We start from the raw sequence: 16,724 nt of genomic DNA, 5'->3' as shown, positions 1-16,724 counted from the left end.
CGTGGTTTGGCCGCGGCGGGTATCCGAGCTCCTCACAACTGTGGCATCGATCCTCTGCTTTTCCACCATCATCGATATCGCCACACACGTTTGTTTCGAACACCTTTAAGATCTCTGCTTGACGACTGGTCAGGACTATCGACGACACTATGGCAAGCAGACCGAAGACCACTCGCTCGTCGACCCGCACAAAGGCAGCCACTCAAGCGGCCGATCCCCCTGCCCCCACGCGGACCACGCGTGCGGTCTCGAAAACAACGGCCTCGTCTTCTACAGCAGCCTCCTCCAAGAAGACTATCGCACGGAAACCCCTCGTAAATAGAAACAACTCTCCGGAGATAAAGCCATCCAGCCGGAATGTGGCCCCCAAGCTCGCTGCCGTCACGAATACAGCTAGCTCAATCGAACTCCCTCCCGACACAGACAAAGAGCCCATAAAGGTGTGTAGTTTAAGCTTTGTTCCCTCGTCTGGCCCCTGCATGCAGGATAGATCCTGAGTGCATGCTGGTTGGGTGCCTCTCGTTCGTAGAAGAGTGGCCACTCTGATTCTTCACTCATCATCTGTAATATGTTGCTAAACCGCTCTATAGGCATTTCTACGGATACGGCCTTGTCTGGACGATGCAGAGGCTACATACGAACCATACCTTGAGCCGCTCACAGATTCATCCGTCCGAATGACTGACCCATCCTCGTCCTCCGCTCACTCCCGCATGTCAACGATCAGTCCATCTTCTATCTACACTTTCTCGCATGTTTTCCCACCCGACACGACGCAGTCCGAATTTTTCAGCAAGACGACTCTGCCTCTTGTCCGTGATGTCCTCGAAGGGAGAAATGGCTTGCTCTTTGCCTACGGTGTTACCAACTCTGGGAAGACTCACACGATTCAGGGGGGAAGTGAGGCCGGGAGCGCAGGAATCATGCCAAGGACGCTAGACGTGATCTTCAATAGCATTGAAGGACTACATGGAGACCCCAAAGTAAGTATAAGATGCTGTAATTCCGCTCGGAGGCCTATCTCACATGTCGATGGTTTAGTATAGACCAGTCCGTCTACAGGGCATCGAGCTTGCTGCCGAGTCAAACGAGCCGACTACGATCCGCCTTCCCAGCAAGAACAGCTCTCCCGCACTCGCTGATGTCCTCGAAGATGACCTTTCCTCAGCATCGACGTTTGGTACGGACACTGACCCCACAGTACTGAAACTCGACCGTAACTATGAATACACCATCTGGCTGTCGTATGCTGAGGTATACAACGAAAAGGTATACGACCTCTTTGGTGCTCTCGAGGCTGGCGCATCCAGCGCAGTCCAGACCCCATCTGGCATCCCCCGCTCGACGTCGAACTTCTTGAATATGCCCGTTCCTTCCAACAAGGCTCCTCCTCCATTGCTCACTCGCAAGGCACTAACGGTGAAGCCGTCTCCCGCGAGTGATGCTGACGGGGACGCTGCCAGCGCGGGCAAGTATATCGCGGGCCTTCGGCAGGTGCAGGTCAGGAGTGCCGCAGAGGCTAAGGAGCTGCTCCGCGTCGGTCAACTACATCGTCGAGTCTTTGGCACTCTCGCGAACAGCCAGAGTAGCCGAAGTCATGCCCTTGTCACCATCAAAGTTTTGCGTGTGCACCGGGGTGAGCGGAATGTGCGTCCTATGCTGATTTCACGTCCTAGCGATGATGCTGACCAGTATCCACACAGGACCCAGCATGCATTCAGACAGCACGTCTGACAGTCGTCGACCTTGCCGGATCGGAACGCACGAAACACACGCACGCCTCGGGCGAACGCCTTCGCGAAGCCGGTAACATCAACAAGTCGCTTATGGTGCTTGGCCAATGCATGGAGACGCTCCGGGCGAACCAACACGCCCTCGCTCGTAGTCTACAACAGGGTGTGAAGGCTGGCACGCAGTTTGACACGCGCGACGTGAAGCGTGGCCTCGCTTTGGTGCCCTTTCGCCACAGCAAGCTCACCGAGGTTCTCGTGGACTACTTCGTCGGTGACGGGCGCGCGGTCATGATCGTCAACGTGAACCCATACGACACAGGCTTTGACGAGAACGTACATGTCATGAAGTTCGCGGCCCTGGCCAGAGAAGTGTGCACAAACCCTGCGGCAGCTGTATCACGGATCCCGCCCTCGCCGACCAAGCTCAAAGCGAACGGGATCCGGCCAAGCTCATCGCATCGGAGGAAGGTCACCATCTCCTTGAGCGGTCCGGGCAAGAAAGCGAGCGAGGCCCACCTCGAAGTGCTCGAAGGTAAGAAACACCGTGTCTGGTCCCATTCAGTTCGCTGACAAGGGTATAGAGGATGAAGAGCTTGACGACGGCGAGGAGACGAGCGTTGAGGACGATGAGCCGATCAATCCCCTGGTCAACGCCCTCTTCGACGAGGTCGAGGAGCTACGTATGCAGCTCTACGACGCACATCTCCGCTGTGCTCTCATTGAGGCCGAGACCCGCGAGGAGGTTATGGTCGAGATGGAAGAACGTATGCGTAGCATGGAGGACATGTTTACACGGCGACTCATGCGGGTGGTGAGTCTTGCTCGCATATGTGCGTTTACGGTCTAGTAACCTTCACTGTGTGCAGATGGAACACAACGAGGAGAAGTTGGACGCTAAGCTTGATATGATCCAACGGTCGCGCGTGCTAAGCAAAGTTGCTGTACCACGCTCGGAAGGCGGTTACTCGGATTCGATAGCGGACTCGGTCGAGTCCGACGCTATAGGCCAACTGAGAATGAGCGATGTTGGCGAGGGCGAGTATGATGAGGCGGAGTCATCCGTTGCAGGTGTAAGTGCTGCGTGCTCGATTGCTGATCGCGAGACTGATCTGCCTATCCGTACATAGCGCGACGGGGACTACGAGAGCAACGACTCGGACGCCTACGTTCACTCAACGTCTGACGCGCGGAGTCGTACCCCTTCACCCCTTGCAGGCAAGGGCAAGGCCGCGCCCAAACGCCAGTCTACCATCCGACCAAACGCCAAGCTCTCCAACGCGGTTGTGTCCGACCAAGAAACCGAGACTGAGACAGAAGACGAGATCGAGACTGCCAGCCCCGATGACAACGACGATGACGACGTGGAGACAGACGGGATATTAGACGAGCCGACCGAGTCAGAGTCCGCGTCTGATTCTGAGGAGTCAATCGAGGACTGGACGGAGTCGGAAGCGTCAGAGACCACTCCTGCGCGTGCGAAAGGCAAAGGCAAGGCCCCCGCAAAACTCGTGGTTGCCCCAAGCAAGCCGCTCGTCATGGCGCAGGCCAAACGTACGCAAGGACAGATGCAGCAGGGGCGCAAGCCAACGGGGAAAGCGTCAAAGACGGTGGCTGAGCTAGAGCAGGAGTTGGACGAGCTCTCTCTGGGCGACGAGATTGACCCTGAGGACTCGACAGTCATCATCCCGAACAAGAAGGCGCGCGAGAAGGCTATGGGTCCCGGCATGGAGTACGTGCCTGGAAAGGGTGAGGTGGACCCTGGCAAGAAGAAGAAACGGTGAGTCTTCCCGCTCTCCACCCGGACTCCTTCGCAACATGGACTGAGTCATATGCATTCAGGAACCTGGGCAAGAACAAGATGATGTCTCCAGTGGACCTCGAGGACCAGGAGACTAGCGGCGGGATGAAGCTTCGCCGCAGTACTCGAGGACACCGATGATTGAATTCTACTATGTACTCACATTCCTTCGAGGTTCGATATGCTAGTGGACACGATCTGATCGTTGGATACGCTGGTTCTTGTATATCATACACGAGCTGAACGTGATCTCCGACAGTTCTTAAGATAGAAGTACAACGCCATCTTCGACGGTGACCGGTGAAGGCTCGCAATACGTGGCACGGCACCACCGCGGTCGCTGAGCGCTGAGTTATCAGTGAGGTGGTGCATGTCCGCAATGCATCATGAGGTCTTGAGGTCCTATCCTGTACAGACAGTCTCACCCTTTGTCTGCGTTTGCTCGCCAACTGAATCTGTCGCAGTGCAAGTCGGAAGAATATATTCCTACAACACAGAAAGCGAGACTGCTATCAAGAAGACCCGAAGATACAGCAAGCTCTAAATGCCACAATGAAGGTTGCAACCTCCACCTCACTGACCTCCGCCAAACTGGTTCGCCCTGTAGAGAGTCGATCAGATGGACTATCGCGACTCGAGAAACGGAGCGCGAACACTCACAAGTCCCGCATGGTAGGATCGGACATGAGCTCTGCCATGGATGGCATCCCGCCACCCGACTGCATACGGTTCATCTGCGAAATGTTAACCACCTGTTCTCTTCACACCAACATGTATCAGACGCACCATGTTAGCAAGAGCAGGGTTCTGCATGAGCCGCTCCAGACCGCCGTTCTGCATCATCTGTTGCGCGGCAGCCATCATCGCTGGGTTGTTCAAGAGCCCCGCCAGGTCGGGCATGCCTCCGCCGCCCGCACCACCCGCACCACCCGCGTCGCCGCCCATGCCCATGTTGCGGAGCATGTCGGCCATGCCTGCCAGACCACCCGCGCCCGCGCCTGCGGCGGCACCTGCATTAGAGCCGGCACCACCGCGGGTTGGCGTAGGCTCGAGCGGGGGCATATCGTCAAAGTTCTCCTCGGGGACGATGCGGGCCTCTGCGTTCGAGAGGCCAGTCTTCAGCGAGGCGTTGGAGGGGTCGACGTTGAGGCCGCGGCGGAACGCTTCTGCTGCTGCCTTGAAGTCACCAAGGGAGTAGTGTGCGTGTCTGCAAGACGTTGTCAGTACGCGCTGAAGCTCATGATATCATGGGTATGGTATACGGTAGCGCACCCAAGCGGGCTCACCCCCGCCCTGGCTCATTGCCCATACAACGCGCTCATCGGTGTTCTACCTGACTGTCTTCTCATCATCACCTTTACCCGCCGAACTCAAGGATCATCTTCATGACGATCGTGATTGGCTCGGGGGTAGGTACGCTCTCTTATGTTACGCAGCTACTGAATAATTGCAAACCAGAAGGCGGCATAGGCACACAGAAGCCCCTCCTTCCTGAGTAACCTAAGCAGAGCCTATGCCGTCTATTTCCGAGGCTACTGCGTATGTGATTTGAATACGTCGTTTTGCTGCGTATGGAACACGGGCGACCGAGATCTTCTACTGTAGAGCATGAAGGAACTACGCACCCTAGCCGATGATACGCCTTGACGAACGACTGGTCGGCTTCGATAGCCTTCTCCGCGTCCAAAACTGCAGAGCTGTGCTCGCCCTTGCTAGAGTATGCGGCGGCACGGTTGGAGTAGTAGACCGCGTTGGTGGGATCGAGAGCGATCGCCTGTGTGTAAGACCTGATTGCCTCGTCGTACTTCTTGGCCGACATATGTGCGTTCCCGGTGGCCTTGAGCTTCTCTGCTGCTGCCTTGTCCGCGGCAGAGGGGGCGGCAGGCGCGGATGTCGATGCGGCTGCTGCAGAGCCAGAGGGGGATGCGAGCTTGTCCTTCGTCTTCAGGAAGACATCGAAGATCGAGAGAAGGTTGGCGGGCTTCACAGAGAGGCGGTCGACTTGCGCCTGGTCGTTCGGATCGACGTCGAAGGCTTCACCTATACATTGGACTGTGCGAGGGATAGTCAGATCTGCGCGAATACCGAGTCTGAAGACGCGAGCGCGGGACGCACTGGCTACCTCCAAGCTCTCCCGGTCATCCTCCTTGATGGTGCCGTCCTTGATGGACTGGTTGAGGAACTCGATGATCGAAAGGACTAGTCTTTGCTTGTTGGACATGGTGGTAACGTGCAGAAAACCTGAAGCTCAGAATATTCGCGACGCGCGCCGCCGCACTGCAAGCGGCCCATGGGGAGACGCCCAAGTAAAGTGGTGGCATGCGCCCGGCGCTTCAGTAGTTCATCTTGCCACTGCAAAGAACGTATCCTTTCCGCACGCGAGAAATGGTAAGTAATTTGGAGGAAAGAATCAAACTTTCAGATACTTTGCTCAATCATACGTTTGAACCTTTTCAGCCTTAGGAAATATTCTCGCAACCTTTTCTTAGCCTAGAGAGGCGCAGTCGCCGGAAATTTCGGCGAATGATAGAGCTTAACATTTCACTTACCATTTCATGATTATTTCCTGAATAGTCAAACGATGACGGATTTCCTGTGTGCCCTCGACGTCGGCGCTTCAGTAGTTCATCTTGCCCTCGACGTCGGCGGTGTCCTCCTCCACCTCCACCTCATCGCACGCAACATGTCTTTCTTCTGCTCAATTTCTGGCGAACCGCCCCAGGACCCTGTTGTTTCGTCGAAGTCGGGCCATGTTTACGAGCGCAGGCTCATTCTCAAGTACATCACGGAGAATGGCACAGACCCTATCACCGGAGACAAGTTAGAGGAGGCAGATCTCGTTTCTGTAAAAGCTAGTGCGTCTCCCAGTTTCGTGCCGTGTTATCTTTTTGTGCTAACTTGTACGTGTAAAGACCCTAAAACGGCCCCGCCACGGCCACCCAGCGCGAGCTCGATCCCTGCTCTCCTCCAGACGCTTCAAAATGAGTGGGACGCGACTATGCTCGAGACGTTCGCGCTCAGGCAACAGTACAATTCTCTTCGCCAGGAGCTCAGCTATGCCCTCTACGCGCAAGACGCGGCACAACGCGTAGTAGCGCGTCTCATCAAGGAACGTGACGCGGCCCGGGAGTAAGTCGCCTACCTTGTCGTCCACGCACCTAGAAATCGCAAACCCGAGTCGTTTGAGATGGAACGGGCTTTATAGAGGGTTTTTGATGGCTTGACGGCTCAGCTTGAGGCTTGGACAAGCCCAAGCCGAGTCGTTAAGCCGGGGCCTGAACCTCCTTCTCATCCGTGAGAGCGACGGTTTAGTTGGCTATCAGAGTGGGTCAGAATTTACGCAGAACAGCTATTCATAACTGGAAGCGCAATGAGTTCGGGTCGTACGGTTCAGGTACACCTCCTGGCCTCCGTCCGGACGCATCCACTCAGATATGCTCACTTGTTTGCCCATCGAGCCCATCTGAGCATCTCGGGAACATGTTCTTGAGCTCCTCTTCCCTTAGTCGCTGTAATGAACTTCTTGTCTGACTATCGCATAACAGGGCTTTGAGCAGCGTTGCTGCTACGATGAACGTCGACGTACCAGCTGCAGGTGGAGATGTAGAGATGGGAGATGCGGATCAGGAGGCCGGAGGCTTGCCCGGTGAAGTACTCAAACAGATTGACGAGACCCACCAGAAACTCTCTGCCACGCGCAAGAAGCGCAAGGCTCCCGAAGGATATGCTACTCCAGAGGACGTGAAAAGCTACACCGCCAAGCACACCGTTCCAACTCTGCACTCCCCCTCCCCTGCTGGCATCACGTCTTTGGCCGTGTCTTCCGTACACCCCTCCCAATTCCTCACTGGCGGCAACGACAAGGTCGTCCAGCTGTATGACCGCGACACCGACAAGGTGCTCGCGTCGCTCAAGGGCCACACAAAGAAGGTCACGCACGTCGCACTGCGCGAACGGGAGGGCGACTCCACGCTCATCCTGTCTGCCAGCGCCGACAAGATTGCGAAGGCATGGGCACACGACGAGGCATCCGGCGAGTACATCCCCAAGGCGACCATCCGGACCCACAAAGGCGAGCTCACCGGTCTCGTCGTCCACCCCACCTCAACTCTCATGGCCCTCAGCTCTGCGGACCGGACGTGGTCCATCCATGACCTGAACTCCTTCTCGCAAGTGTACCGCGCGCCAGAGTTCGACGACCCGTTCACCTCCCTTGCCGTACATCCAGACGGCGTCCTCCTTGGCGTTGGTACGCCAGGCGGCAGCATCCGTGTATACGATCTCCGTGTGCCGTCGCAGCTTGCCGCGGCACTGACTCCGAGCAGCGGGACGCCGTTCACGGTCAACACGTTCTCGTTCTCCGAAAACGGCTATCATCTCGCGGCACCCGACTCGCTCTCGTCGGTCGCGGTGTGGGATCTGCGGAAGATGAAGATCTCGAAGTCGCTTCCGCTCGGGGACGCGTTCAAGGTCAACAAGGTCGCGTACGACTACAGCGCGAACCTCCTCGCGGTTGCGGGCAACGAGGGCCTGCGCGTGTTCGCGAACAAGAGCTGGGAGGAGCTCGTGCGGTTCGAGGAGGGTGGGGAGGTGTCGGACGTGGTGTTTGGGGCGCAGAGCAAGGAGATCTGGGGCGTTACGGGGAGGGAGGTCAGGATCTGGGGCGCGGCGGCGTAAAAGGCGAGCCTCGATTATGCAGGCGTTTTTGTTTCCTTACTCTGCTTGACCGTTGTTGTTTGTACTGCTCTCTTATAGTCTGCCAACGCGACCTGCTTTGCCATCGCAGTCTGCTACTTGTGGCTTTCTGCCTCTGGATGCCACGTGCACACGGGTGAATTGGGCGAACATGCTGACGACACAGCGACACAGCTTTGCCCGAAGTTGCCGGGATTTGCTCAGTTGCCAGCGTGCCTTGTCACGGCAATTCGCACTCTTCGCGGCGTCGAAGCTCGTCCTGAGCTCTTCGTCGCTCGAAGCGAGCGACGGCTCATCCGAATCCCAGGCTCGTGCCACGCAACTCGCAGGTTGCTCGACTAGGCTGCTTGTTGGTCACGATCCTCCAACAAATACTTACGCGCCTAACCACAAAGCGAGAGCGTTCCTCCGGAAGTAGTACTGAACAGTCTGTGCCTAGAGCCGTTGCGCCGACTCGGACGCCGAACGATACGGACCGTCGATGGTTGGTCGATGGGCAGCCCATGGCCGTCTTGATCAGCAGCGGCTCAGCGAGTGCTGCCACTTACCGCCGGCATAGGACCTGCAGCCAAGCGCATCCCAGCATGCACGCAACACATATCTCCACCAGTGCCAGCCCCAATCTGGCTCCCCCTACCCCGCTCCTTTGTGTTCCGCCCCCTCCCCCCACCTCAGCCTCCTGTACCTGTAGGTAGCCCCTAGCGCTAGCGTCGTCCCTCCCATTTTCTCTCCGTTTTCTAGGCCCTGTCAAGCTCTAGTCGATCGCTGCAAATCCCAAGTCCAAGATCTGAGACATGCCACACTCGCGGACAAGCCGCGTGCCAAGCCCCGCGCGAACGACGTCCTGGCTCTGTGCGGTGCTCACCGTGCTCGCGGCGTGCGCTGCGTCGGCGGAGGCGGCGTACACGCCCGTGCCGTGGACGTTCACCGACCCAAAGGATGACCCGTTCAACCCGCTGCGATACATCTCGAACAACACCCTCAGCGCGATCGCGATATGTGCGTGTCCCCTGTCCGTTTGTTCTGTTCTTCCGGGCCCGTCCTTGCTTTGGCTGTGCCACCTCCGCGTTTGGCGACTGGCGACGATTACTACGCTTTCCTTTCTCGTGCGGAAGCGTGCTTCGGGGAGCCAGGGTGCGGAGATGCGTGGATGGGAACATGGAAGCGCGGCGGGCCAACTGCGGTGTTATGGCATCGTGGGCTGCGTTTTGAATGGAGGCGAACCCGCCAACGGCTGACACGACGCGCTCTAATTGACTTTGCCTGTATGGGTGGTTTACTGACGGCGATTATGTGCAGCGCTAGTCCTGGCTACTGCTTTGGCGCAGACCATCCTGTTATGGAGGTATGGTGGGCGGTGTATGTTGTCGATGCTCATCGGAGAGTTCAGTGCGTATTATGCTTGTGTTCATTGGTGCGATTGCTCATCTGGGGTTATGCGCGTGCAGCATGGGCTGTTGGTTTTGGGGTGCGGTTCGGTCTGCACGTCGACCCCGATAGTGAAGGGAAGTACATTGCATACTACCTCTTCATTGTGCTCTCCGTAAGTGTCCTGGCTATATGTCGTCGTTGCGGTCCTGATCTGCCGTTTCAGCCATGCGCGTTCATCGCCTCTGAGTATATGCTCATGGGCCGGCTCGCGCGATACATCAAGTCCAACAAGCACCTCCTCATCCGCCCCCAGCGCATCACAGTCGTCTTCGTCATCTCGGACGTCACAACATTCCTCGTCCAGGCAGCGGGTGCGCTACTGTCCATCTCTCACAACCAGAAGCTCTCGAAGACGGGCGAGCATGTATGTCGTCTCTTCGTGCTACGTTATCGGCTGTTAGGTGGTGCTGATCTGTGTGGGAGCATGCTAGATCTTCTTGGCTGGACTCGCGCTGCAGCTTGCGTCATTTGCCTTCTTTGTGCTCGTCGCGCTGCGATTCTTGTACCGGGTGAAGACAATGGAGCCGCACACCTGGGCCATGGATCGTGAGAAGCCGTGGCACCGCGACTGGCGTGCGCTCTCCTACGTCCTTCTCATCAGTTCCGTCGGTATCCTCGTAAGTACCAGCACCTCCGTCTACGCTCACGCGGTCGGCAGCTTACTGGAGACCTGTCACAGATCCGTTGCGTATACCGTGTCATCGAGCTGTCCCAGGGGTACCGGGGACACCTTGCGACGACGGAAGGGTACTTTTACGGCCTGGACTCGCTCCCGCTCTTCATTGCGGTTGTGGTGTACACGCCGTTTTGGCCCGGGCGGATGATCCCCTTTATCGACAAGCTCGCGAACGTGGATCACATCGACACTCCGCCCGTGGCGGAAGAGAGGCCTAGCAGCGGAAGCGAAGAAGCGAAGACGTGATATTGGAGTACACTCCGTGTCAGTGAGCTCCTCATCGATATCCACTATACTATACCTACCCCTTTGTTATGCCCTTTTCGGATGGACCGTGGTTAGTTATATCCCTGTACCGCTAGCGTATGTTCTTCTAGTTAGTTGGATTCACGTATTCCCCTGGCATTCGAGGCATGTCGAGACGAGCCCGACGTTGACGAGAACACGGCGGCGTGTGGTGAAATGACCCGCGGTGCGATGTTGTTCTTTTCGGAAATAAGCATCCGTCACGATCTCTTCCGTGCGTCGTCGCGACGGCGTCGGCGGAGCTACCGCTGTCCCGTCGACGTGTCACAGAGTTAATGCGGTCCCGCAGATTGGTGCGCCGTCCAAGCTGCCCCGCATTGGTTGTGGAGATTGTGGCTGCCTGTGGCTGCCCAGGAGCACGGAAAGTTGGCGGGAGTTGCCATCCGAGGAAGTTTGGGGAACAGAAGCTGGGGTTAGGGGCACGCGCGACGTCACATCCCCAACGAAATGCACGCGAAAATAGCGTTTGGGACAGCGTCCCAATTGAACGCCGGACGCCGGGAAGCCTCGCCCGGGAACACCTACATACTCTCCGTGTGGGGAACGTACGCCTCCAGCCCTCTCTTTCCCCACACCACCATGGCAGCCAACAAAGGTCCGTCCTCGTCGTGCTCCACGTCGTGCACGAGCCACGCAGCATCACTGACACGTCGCCCGCAGAGCCGAGTACAGTCGTGCCTCTGCTGTCTCGTGCCCTCCATCGCATCCGCTCGACCCCACCGCGCATTATCGCATCTCCTGCTACACGTATGTCCGCCTTCTTGTGAGTTCTTGCGTCGTGTACAGTGTTGACGTCCCGTATACAGAACCCCGTCGCGCTGCTGTCGCAATTATTATTCGCGTCTCCCCTCCGCCCAATTATGTCTTCCCGAAACCACCCGCCGAGCCCTCTTCTCCCGCAAATACTCCCGCACCATCGTTATCAGAGTTCTTCCAGCTGGATTGGGTCAATGCCCCCGGTGCGCGGCCAGAAATTCTCTTCCTTCGTCGGGACAAGCCCGAAGTGGGCACGGACGGTGGTCGCATGAGCGGGACTGGACCGAATACGCGTGAGGCTCACGTCGCGTTCCCCGGGGGAAAGTCGGATGAGGGGGACGAAGGCGGTCTCTACACCGGTAAGTGTCCACCTACCGTCTGTCTCGACGCGCCTCGGTCGCGCGGCCATCAAGTGGCTTCTCCTTCGTTCATCATTCAATTGTTCAGCACTGACGGTCTCGCTTTCTAGCCATGCGGCAGACATGGGAAGAGATTGGTTTGGATTTGGCCGAGTCTTCGTACACGCCCATCGGCCAGCTCGATGACCGCGAAATTACGACGTCCTTGGGCAAGCGCCTTCTGATGATTCTCTCGCCATTCGTGTTCCTCCAGTTGACGCCACGAACTACGTCTGTCGACCCGTCACCTGGCACCACACTCCACTGGGTGCCCCTGACTGCGCTCTTACCCCGGCCAGTAGGCGATGGCCCCCGTTGGTCGTCTGTGTCTGTTGACGCGTCGTCAAGATTGGCTCCACGGCATTCGACCGTGCTTCGACTACTCGTGCGCCTCCTGGTTGGCAGCATGAAGTTCCCCGCTATCCTTATCCCCTCGTCTCCCATGTCTTTCACCTCCGATACCCCCGACGAGAAGACCATGGATGTGAAGCGGGCACAGCTCGAGACGGCTGGTTCTGTCCCTCCGTCGATGAAACGGCAGCGGTCACGGTATGCACCTGACGAGACTCTCAAGCTGTGGGGACTCTCGCTTGGTATGACCCTCGACTTGTTGATGAATATGGCTCCACCGGAGGCCCGACGGGGAGGTGCGGGTGCGATGTTATTGCCTCCAGATGCAGAAGCCGAGCTTCTTCGGGTACCTGTGTTGGCACCGAGCCTGGCCAGCGTTTTTCCCCGCTTCGGATATCCGGACGTGAACTTTTGGATCTGGGTGTTTGGCAAGCGGTATCGTGCCGTCATTCGCGGATGGGAGGCCAGCATGCGTGCAGGGGGAACGAACGACAGGAGGTGAGACAGAATTGATTGATGGTTCTGCTCGGTCACTAACTTTGGAACAGGATAAACTGGACCGGCTCCGCACTCACGACCTTCTACGCAGCTGTGCGCAAGGCACTGGTGGTCGTGATCGTAGTCCGTGCTATCTTCGTCCTCCTCGGTATTCTACTCAGCAGTTGGTTGCTATTCTGGCGGTAACCGTCCGTCTTCGGAACTAGGGACTTTGTGGGCGCACGGTGTGTATATACTGTGCAGGTTGTTGTACCTCTTTCCCTGTGTTGTTGTCTTCCTCGTCACATTCTGTTCGCAGTATCATTATCCCTGGAAGGTCTGCATACACGTCGCTACGTCTCGCTCTATCGCTATACCTAGTAGACTCTGGTTGGGGGACTGGCAGTTGGGTATACTGGATCGAGGAGACGGTTGTACACATAGAAAACTACCTACATAGAGCAGCCTGTCTGTTCTTGTTTACGACCTCTTTATGACCACTCTTTATCTCAACCCGAGTGACGCGACTCGAACACGTGATGACAATGCGCGACGCGTTACGGCGCTCGATTTGTACCGGCGCACCGCGTGGCTTTTGTGCTGCTTGCTTCTTGACCGCAATCATCGTCTGCCACCCCGCTCGCCGTGGTCGCTATATATCGCTTCCCGCTGACGCTTTCCCTGGTGTGAGATGGCCAAGCAAAAGCAGAAGTATTACGCCGTCCACAATGGTAGACAGGGCACGCAAATCTATCTAACTTGGGAAGAGGTGCGCCTACCGCAGCTTCGGCTCGAATTTGTCTAACACGGAGCTCAACGCTACCTGCCACGCTAGACAAAGGCGAATGTAAGTGTAGTGGGCGAGGGTGCGATGAGTGGTTTCCTATCTGACCTGACTATCTCTAGGTTACGCGCGTGCCGAATGTGCTCTACAAGAGCTTCCTAGGGCTAGAGGGAGCGCAAGCGTGGTTACAAGGCATAGCGGATGCAACCGCTGTAGATGCGCCTCCCCCATATCAGTGTACGTCTCGCACTCAACACCCTTTATGCGAGACACACTGAGGACTCATTGCCCCCTAACCACAGACCCAAATGGCAACCAGCCCGTACAGCAGCACAATCCACCAGCACAACCAGGCAGCGCTGGACCCGCTGCCTACGTTGCTGCTCAGCAGGTTCCACGCGCGGCGGATGACGCTATGGATGTGGACAATGACTCGGATATTGAGATCCTCCCTGGACCGCCGTCCAGTCGCGAACAGTCCTCGTACTATGATGAAGATTCGGATATTGAGATCTTGGACGGACCTCCGCCTGACTGGGGCGCGTCACGCTCTCCGTCGCGTGTGCCCCAACAGCAGCAGCAGCAACGGCAACCAGTAGCAGGGCCTTCAAGGCAAATAACGCCTGCTTCAGCACCGCCAGCCGTTGTCAAGCAAGAGCCTAAACATAAACAAGAGCCAAGAGGCGCGAACGCAGCAGGGGGCGGCATAGACGATACTTTTGCCCCAACCGCGCCTGCAGGCATGCTCACCACGGGCCCTGTGCACGATATCCAGCTGTCGCCGGACCAGCTGTTCGTGCTTGCAAAGGTCAAGAACAAAGAGAGCGTGTTCTTCACCGGGTCCGCGGGCACAGGCAAGTCTGTGCTCCTGCGCGAGATCATCAAGCACTGCGGCGGGCGGCCGAGCAAGTACCTGGGGGTGACGGCGTCGACGGGGATCGCGTCCGTGAACATCGGCGGGTGCACGCTGCACTCGTGGGCGGGCATCGGGCTGGGCAAGGACGACAAGGACGGGCTGGTCGGCAAGATTCTGGGGTTCACGGCGAAGGCGTACAAGGCGGACGTGAAGCGGCGCAAGGAGCTGTGGGCGAAGAAGGCGCGGGGGGAGGTGCTGACGGGGGAGGAGGAGGAGTTCTTGAAGACGGACCCGGCGGAGACGAGGAAGAATAAGGTCCTCGAGAGGTGGAGGCAGTGCAGGACGTTGATCATTGACGAGAGTGCGTGGTTTCTTCTGGTTTGGTGCACGTGGGCGCGTGTTGAGGGGTCCATGCTGCAGTCTCCATGATTGACGGGAAGTTGTTTGACAAGCTGGTGAGTGTCATCGTACCGAAGTCGCGCTGTCCGCTCTGGGAATTAACGCGCGGGTGCAGGAGTATGTTGCCCGTAAGTTGAGGAAGAACGAGTTGCCTTTTGGTGGCATACAGGTATGTGCCGTGCCACTCATGGACGTTCGGCACACAATACTGACTATTGTTCATCAAGCTTGTGCTTTCTGGAGATTTCTGCCAGCTTCCACCGGTGCCGGACAAGAGCGCGACGGGTGCATCAATCCCAGCTTGCTTTGCTTTCGACTCGGAGTCATGGAAGCGCTGTGTCGGTGCACCCGTCGTGTTGAGGAAAGTCTTCAGGCAGAAGGACCAAAGTACGCTCATCCAAGCTACGTCTTTTGGCCTAGTGCTAATGCCGTCTCTCTCACGCAGAGTTTGTCGACATGCTGAATGCGATGCGCTTCGGCAATCTCGACGCAGAGACTGCTCTTTCCTTCCGGCAGCTCTCACGTGAGGTCAAGTATGACGACGGTATCGAGCCGACCGAGCTGTGAGGCCATATCTCTCTATTCAAGAGCGTGTGGAACTCACGCTTCCTCATTTCAAGGTATCCTACAAGGGATGAGGTCGAAAGTGCAAACACCAGACGCCTCAAGGCAATCCCTGGTGAGCCCAGGAGGTATCCTGCTCTCGATGCTCCCGGTCGAGACGAAAATGGGCGGGAATACCACCCTGAACGCGTCGAACGTGCTCTGAAGGACGTGATTGCACCGAAGCTTCTTCCATTGAAGATCGGTGCACAGGTGATGTTGATCAAGGTGGGAGGGGCCCGCTTCCATCGCTACGCACGTCGTCTCATCGTCTCTCCCGCACTCCGCGCACGCAGAATATCATCCAGGGTCTGTTGGTCAACGGCTCGCTCGGGCGTGTAGTCGGCTTCTACAGGCCTCGAGATGCAGTAGCCATGGGTGCTCAGATCGCGATCCCGGACAATCAGCAGGGCCTGCGCAAGGCCCTCGGCGCGGACGAGCAGAAGAAGGATGGCGCTGGAGCAGGAGCAGACAGTCCCGCAGGTGCGAACGGCCCGAGAGAAGAGCAGGATACCGCGCAGGACAAGGCACAGGCCGAGCAGCGCGAGGCTAAACTCAAGTCGATCCTCGCGCTCAACACCGTATGGCCGTGCGTGCAGTTCCACTCGGGACCGCTCATGCTTTGTGTGCCCCTGTCGTTCGAGGTCATCAACGCCGACGCGAGGATCGAAGCTGTTCGCGAGCAGGTGCGTGCTTATGTTGGGCCCGAATTCTTCTCGTTTCTCAAATGAGCTGGACGGCCGATTGTGCGTGTGGCGTACCGTAGGTACCGCTGATCCTGGCATGGGCGTTGAGTATCCACAAGTCGCAGGGTCAGACCCTCGAGCGCGTCCGGGTCGACCTGAGCAGGATCTTCGAGAAGGGGCAAGGTGCGTCATGGGCCTCAAGCCATCATCGGGTTGGTTTGGTGTCCTCAAATCTTCATGCAGCCTATGTTGCATTGTCACGGGCGACCCGTATGGAGACGTTGCAAGTCATCAACTTCGAATCCTCCAAGTACGTGTCTTCGCCCATCTCCATGTCTTGATACGCGTAGTCTGATTGCGGCCCCAGGGTCCGGGCACATCCTCGAGTGCTAGAGTGGATGGCAGAGCACATGCCAAAGATGCCTCCGCTCCCTTATCTTCCGCCAGATGACATCGACGAAGAGCTCGAGTATTGGGGAGACATGCTATAGCAAGCTTGAAGGACCTCCTGCAGTCTCACCCGTACACTCCCATCTCTTTACACTTATCTTAGCCCACTCATCTCTGCACGCTTCTTGCATAGCACGATGATGTATTCGCACATCCTACATCGTACTTTGGGTCGTCGTTGGCATTATTTATGTCGTACATCGCACAGTTCGTATTCTGTACCACTATGTCACTAATGAAGAAACCAGCGCATGCCTACCGCGCAGCAGATACTAGCCAAACAAGTACGTCGTAGATTCATACAACATGCATAAGTACGGTATGG

The 16,724-nt window shown here is 57.2% G+C and overlaps 5 protein-coding genes across 5 annotated transcripts; 4 read left to right on the top strand and 1 right to left on the bottom strand.

Moving 5' to 3' along the window:
* Positions 1-149: 149 nt before the first annotated feature.
* On the top strand, positions 150-3,514 carry L226DRAFT_517972 (kinesin-domain-containing protein; the record flags this gene model as incomplete). Its single annotated transcript, XM_067678533.1, has 8 exons — positions 150-440; positions 591-983; positions 1,063-1,180; positions 1,202-1,647; positions 1,704-2,265; positions 2,315-2,544; positions 2,600-2,803; positions 2,861-3,514. 8 exons carry the CDS (start codon positions 150-152, stop codon positions 3,512-3,514), a joined length of 2,898 nt encoding a protein of 965 aa, XP_067542226.1.
* Positions 3,515-4,954: 1,440 nt separating this feature from the next.
* Positions 4,955-5,752, bottom strand: L226DRAFT_450461 (TPR-like protein; the record flags this gene model as incomplete). Its single annotated transcript, XM_067674949.1, has 2 exons — positions 4,955-5,583; positions 5,647-5,752. The coding sequence occupies 2 exons, from the start codon at positions 5,750-5,752 to the stop codon at positions 4,955-4,957; spliced, it is 735 nt and encodes a 244-aa protein (XP_067542225.1).
* Positions 5,753-6,214: 462 nt separating this feature from the next.
* L226DRAFT_541333 (WD40 repeat-like protein) lies at positions 6,215-8,208 on the top strand (the record flags this gene model as incomplete). Its single annotated transcript, XM_067682049.1, has 3 exons — positions 6,215-6,386; positions 6,444-6,660; positions 7,077-8,208. The coding sequence occupies 3 exons, from the start codon at positions 6,215-6,217 to the stop codon at positions 8,206-8,208; spliced, it is 1,521 nt and encodes a 506-aa protein (XP_067542224.1).
* An 812-nt stretch (positions 8,209-9,020) lies between these two features.
* L226DRAFT_451093 (RTA1-domain-containing protein) lies at positions 9,021-10,579 on the top strand (the record flags this gene model as incomplete). The annotated part of the gene is made up of 6 exons (XM_067674996.1): positions 9,021-9,225; positions 9,526-9,615; positions 9,675-9,769; positions 9,821-10,021; positions 10,089-10,274; positions 10,337-10,579. 6 exons carry the CDS (start codon positions 9,021-9,023, stop codon positions 10,577-10,579), a joined length of 1,020 nt encoding a protein of 339 aa, XP_067542223.1.
* Positions 10,580-11,218: 639 nt separating this feature from the next.
* On the top strand, positions 11,219-13,147 carry L226DRAFT_548867 (uncharacterized protein; the record flags this gene model as incomplete). Its single annotated transcript, XM_067682636.1, has 5 exons — positions 11,219-11,234; positions 11,300-11,386; positions 11,446-11,754; positions 11,865-12,642; positions 12,693-13,147. 5 exons carry the CDS (start codon positions 11,219-11,221, stop codon positions 12,826-12,828), a joined length of 1,326 nt encoding a protein of 441 aa, XP_067542222.1. The 3' UTR covers positions 12,829-13,147.
* Positions 13,148-16,724: the final 3,577 nt, after the last annotated feature.

Source organism: Lentinus tigrinus (genome assembly GCF_003813185.1).
Source record: "Lentinus tigrinus ALCF2SS1-7 unplaced genomic scaffold L226scaffold_1, whole genome shotgun sequence".
In the NCBI taxonomy this organism is placed as follows: domain Eukaryota; kingdom Fungi; phylum Basidiomycota; class Agaricomycetes; order Polyporales; family Polyporaceae; genus Lentinus; species Lentinus tigrinus.
Note: the sequence above shows the minus strand (reverse complement) of the source record. Positions and strands in the feature narration are given on the sequence as shown.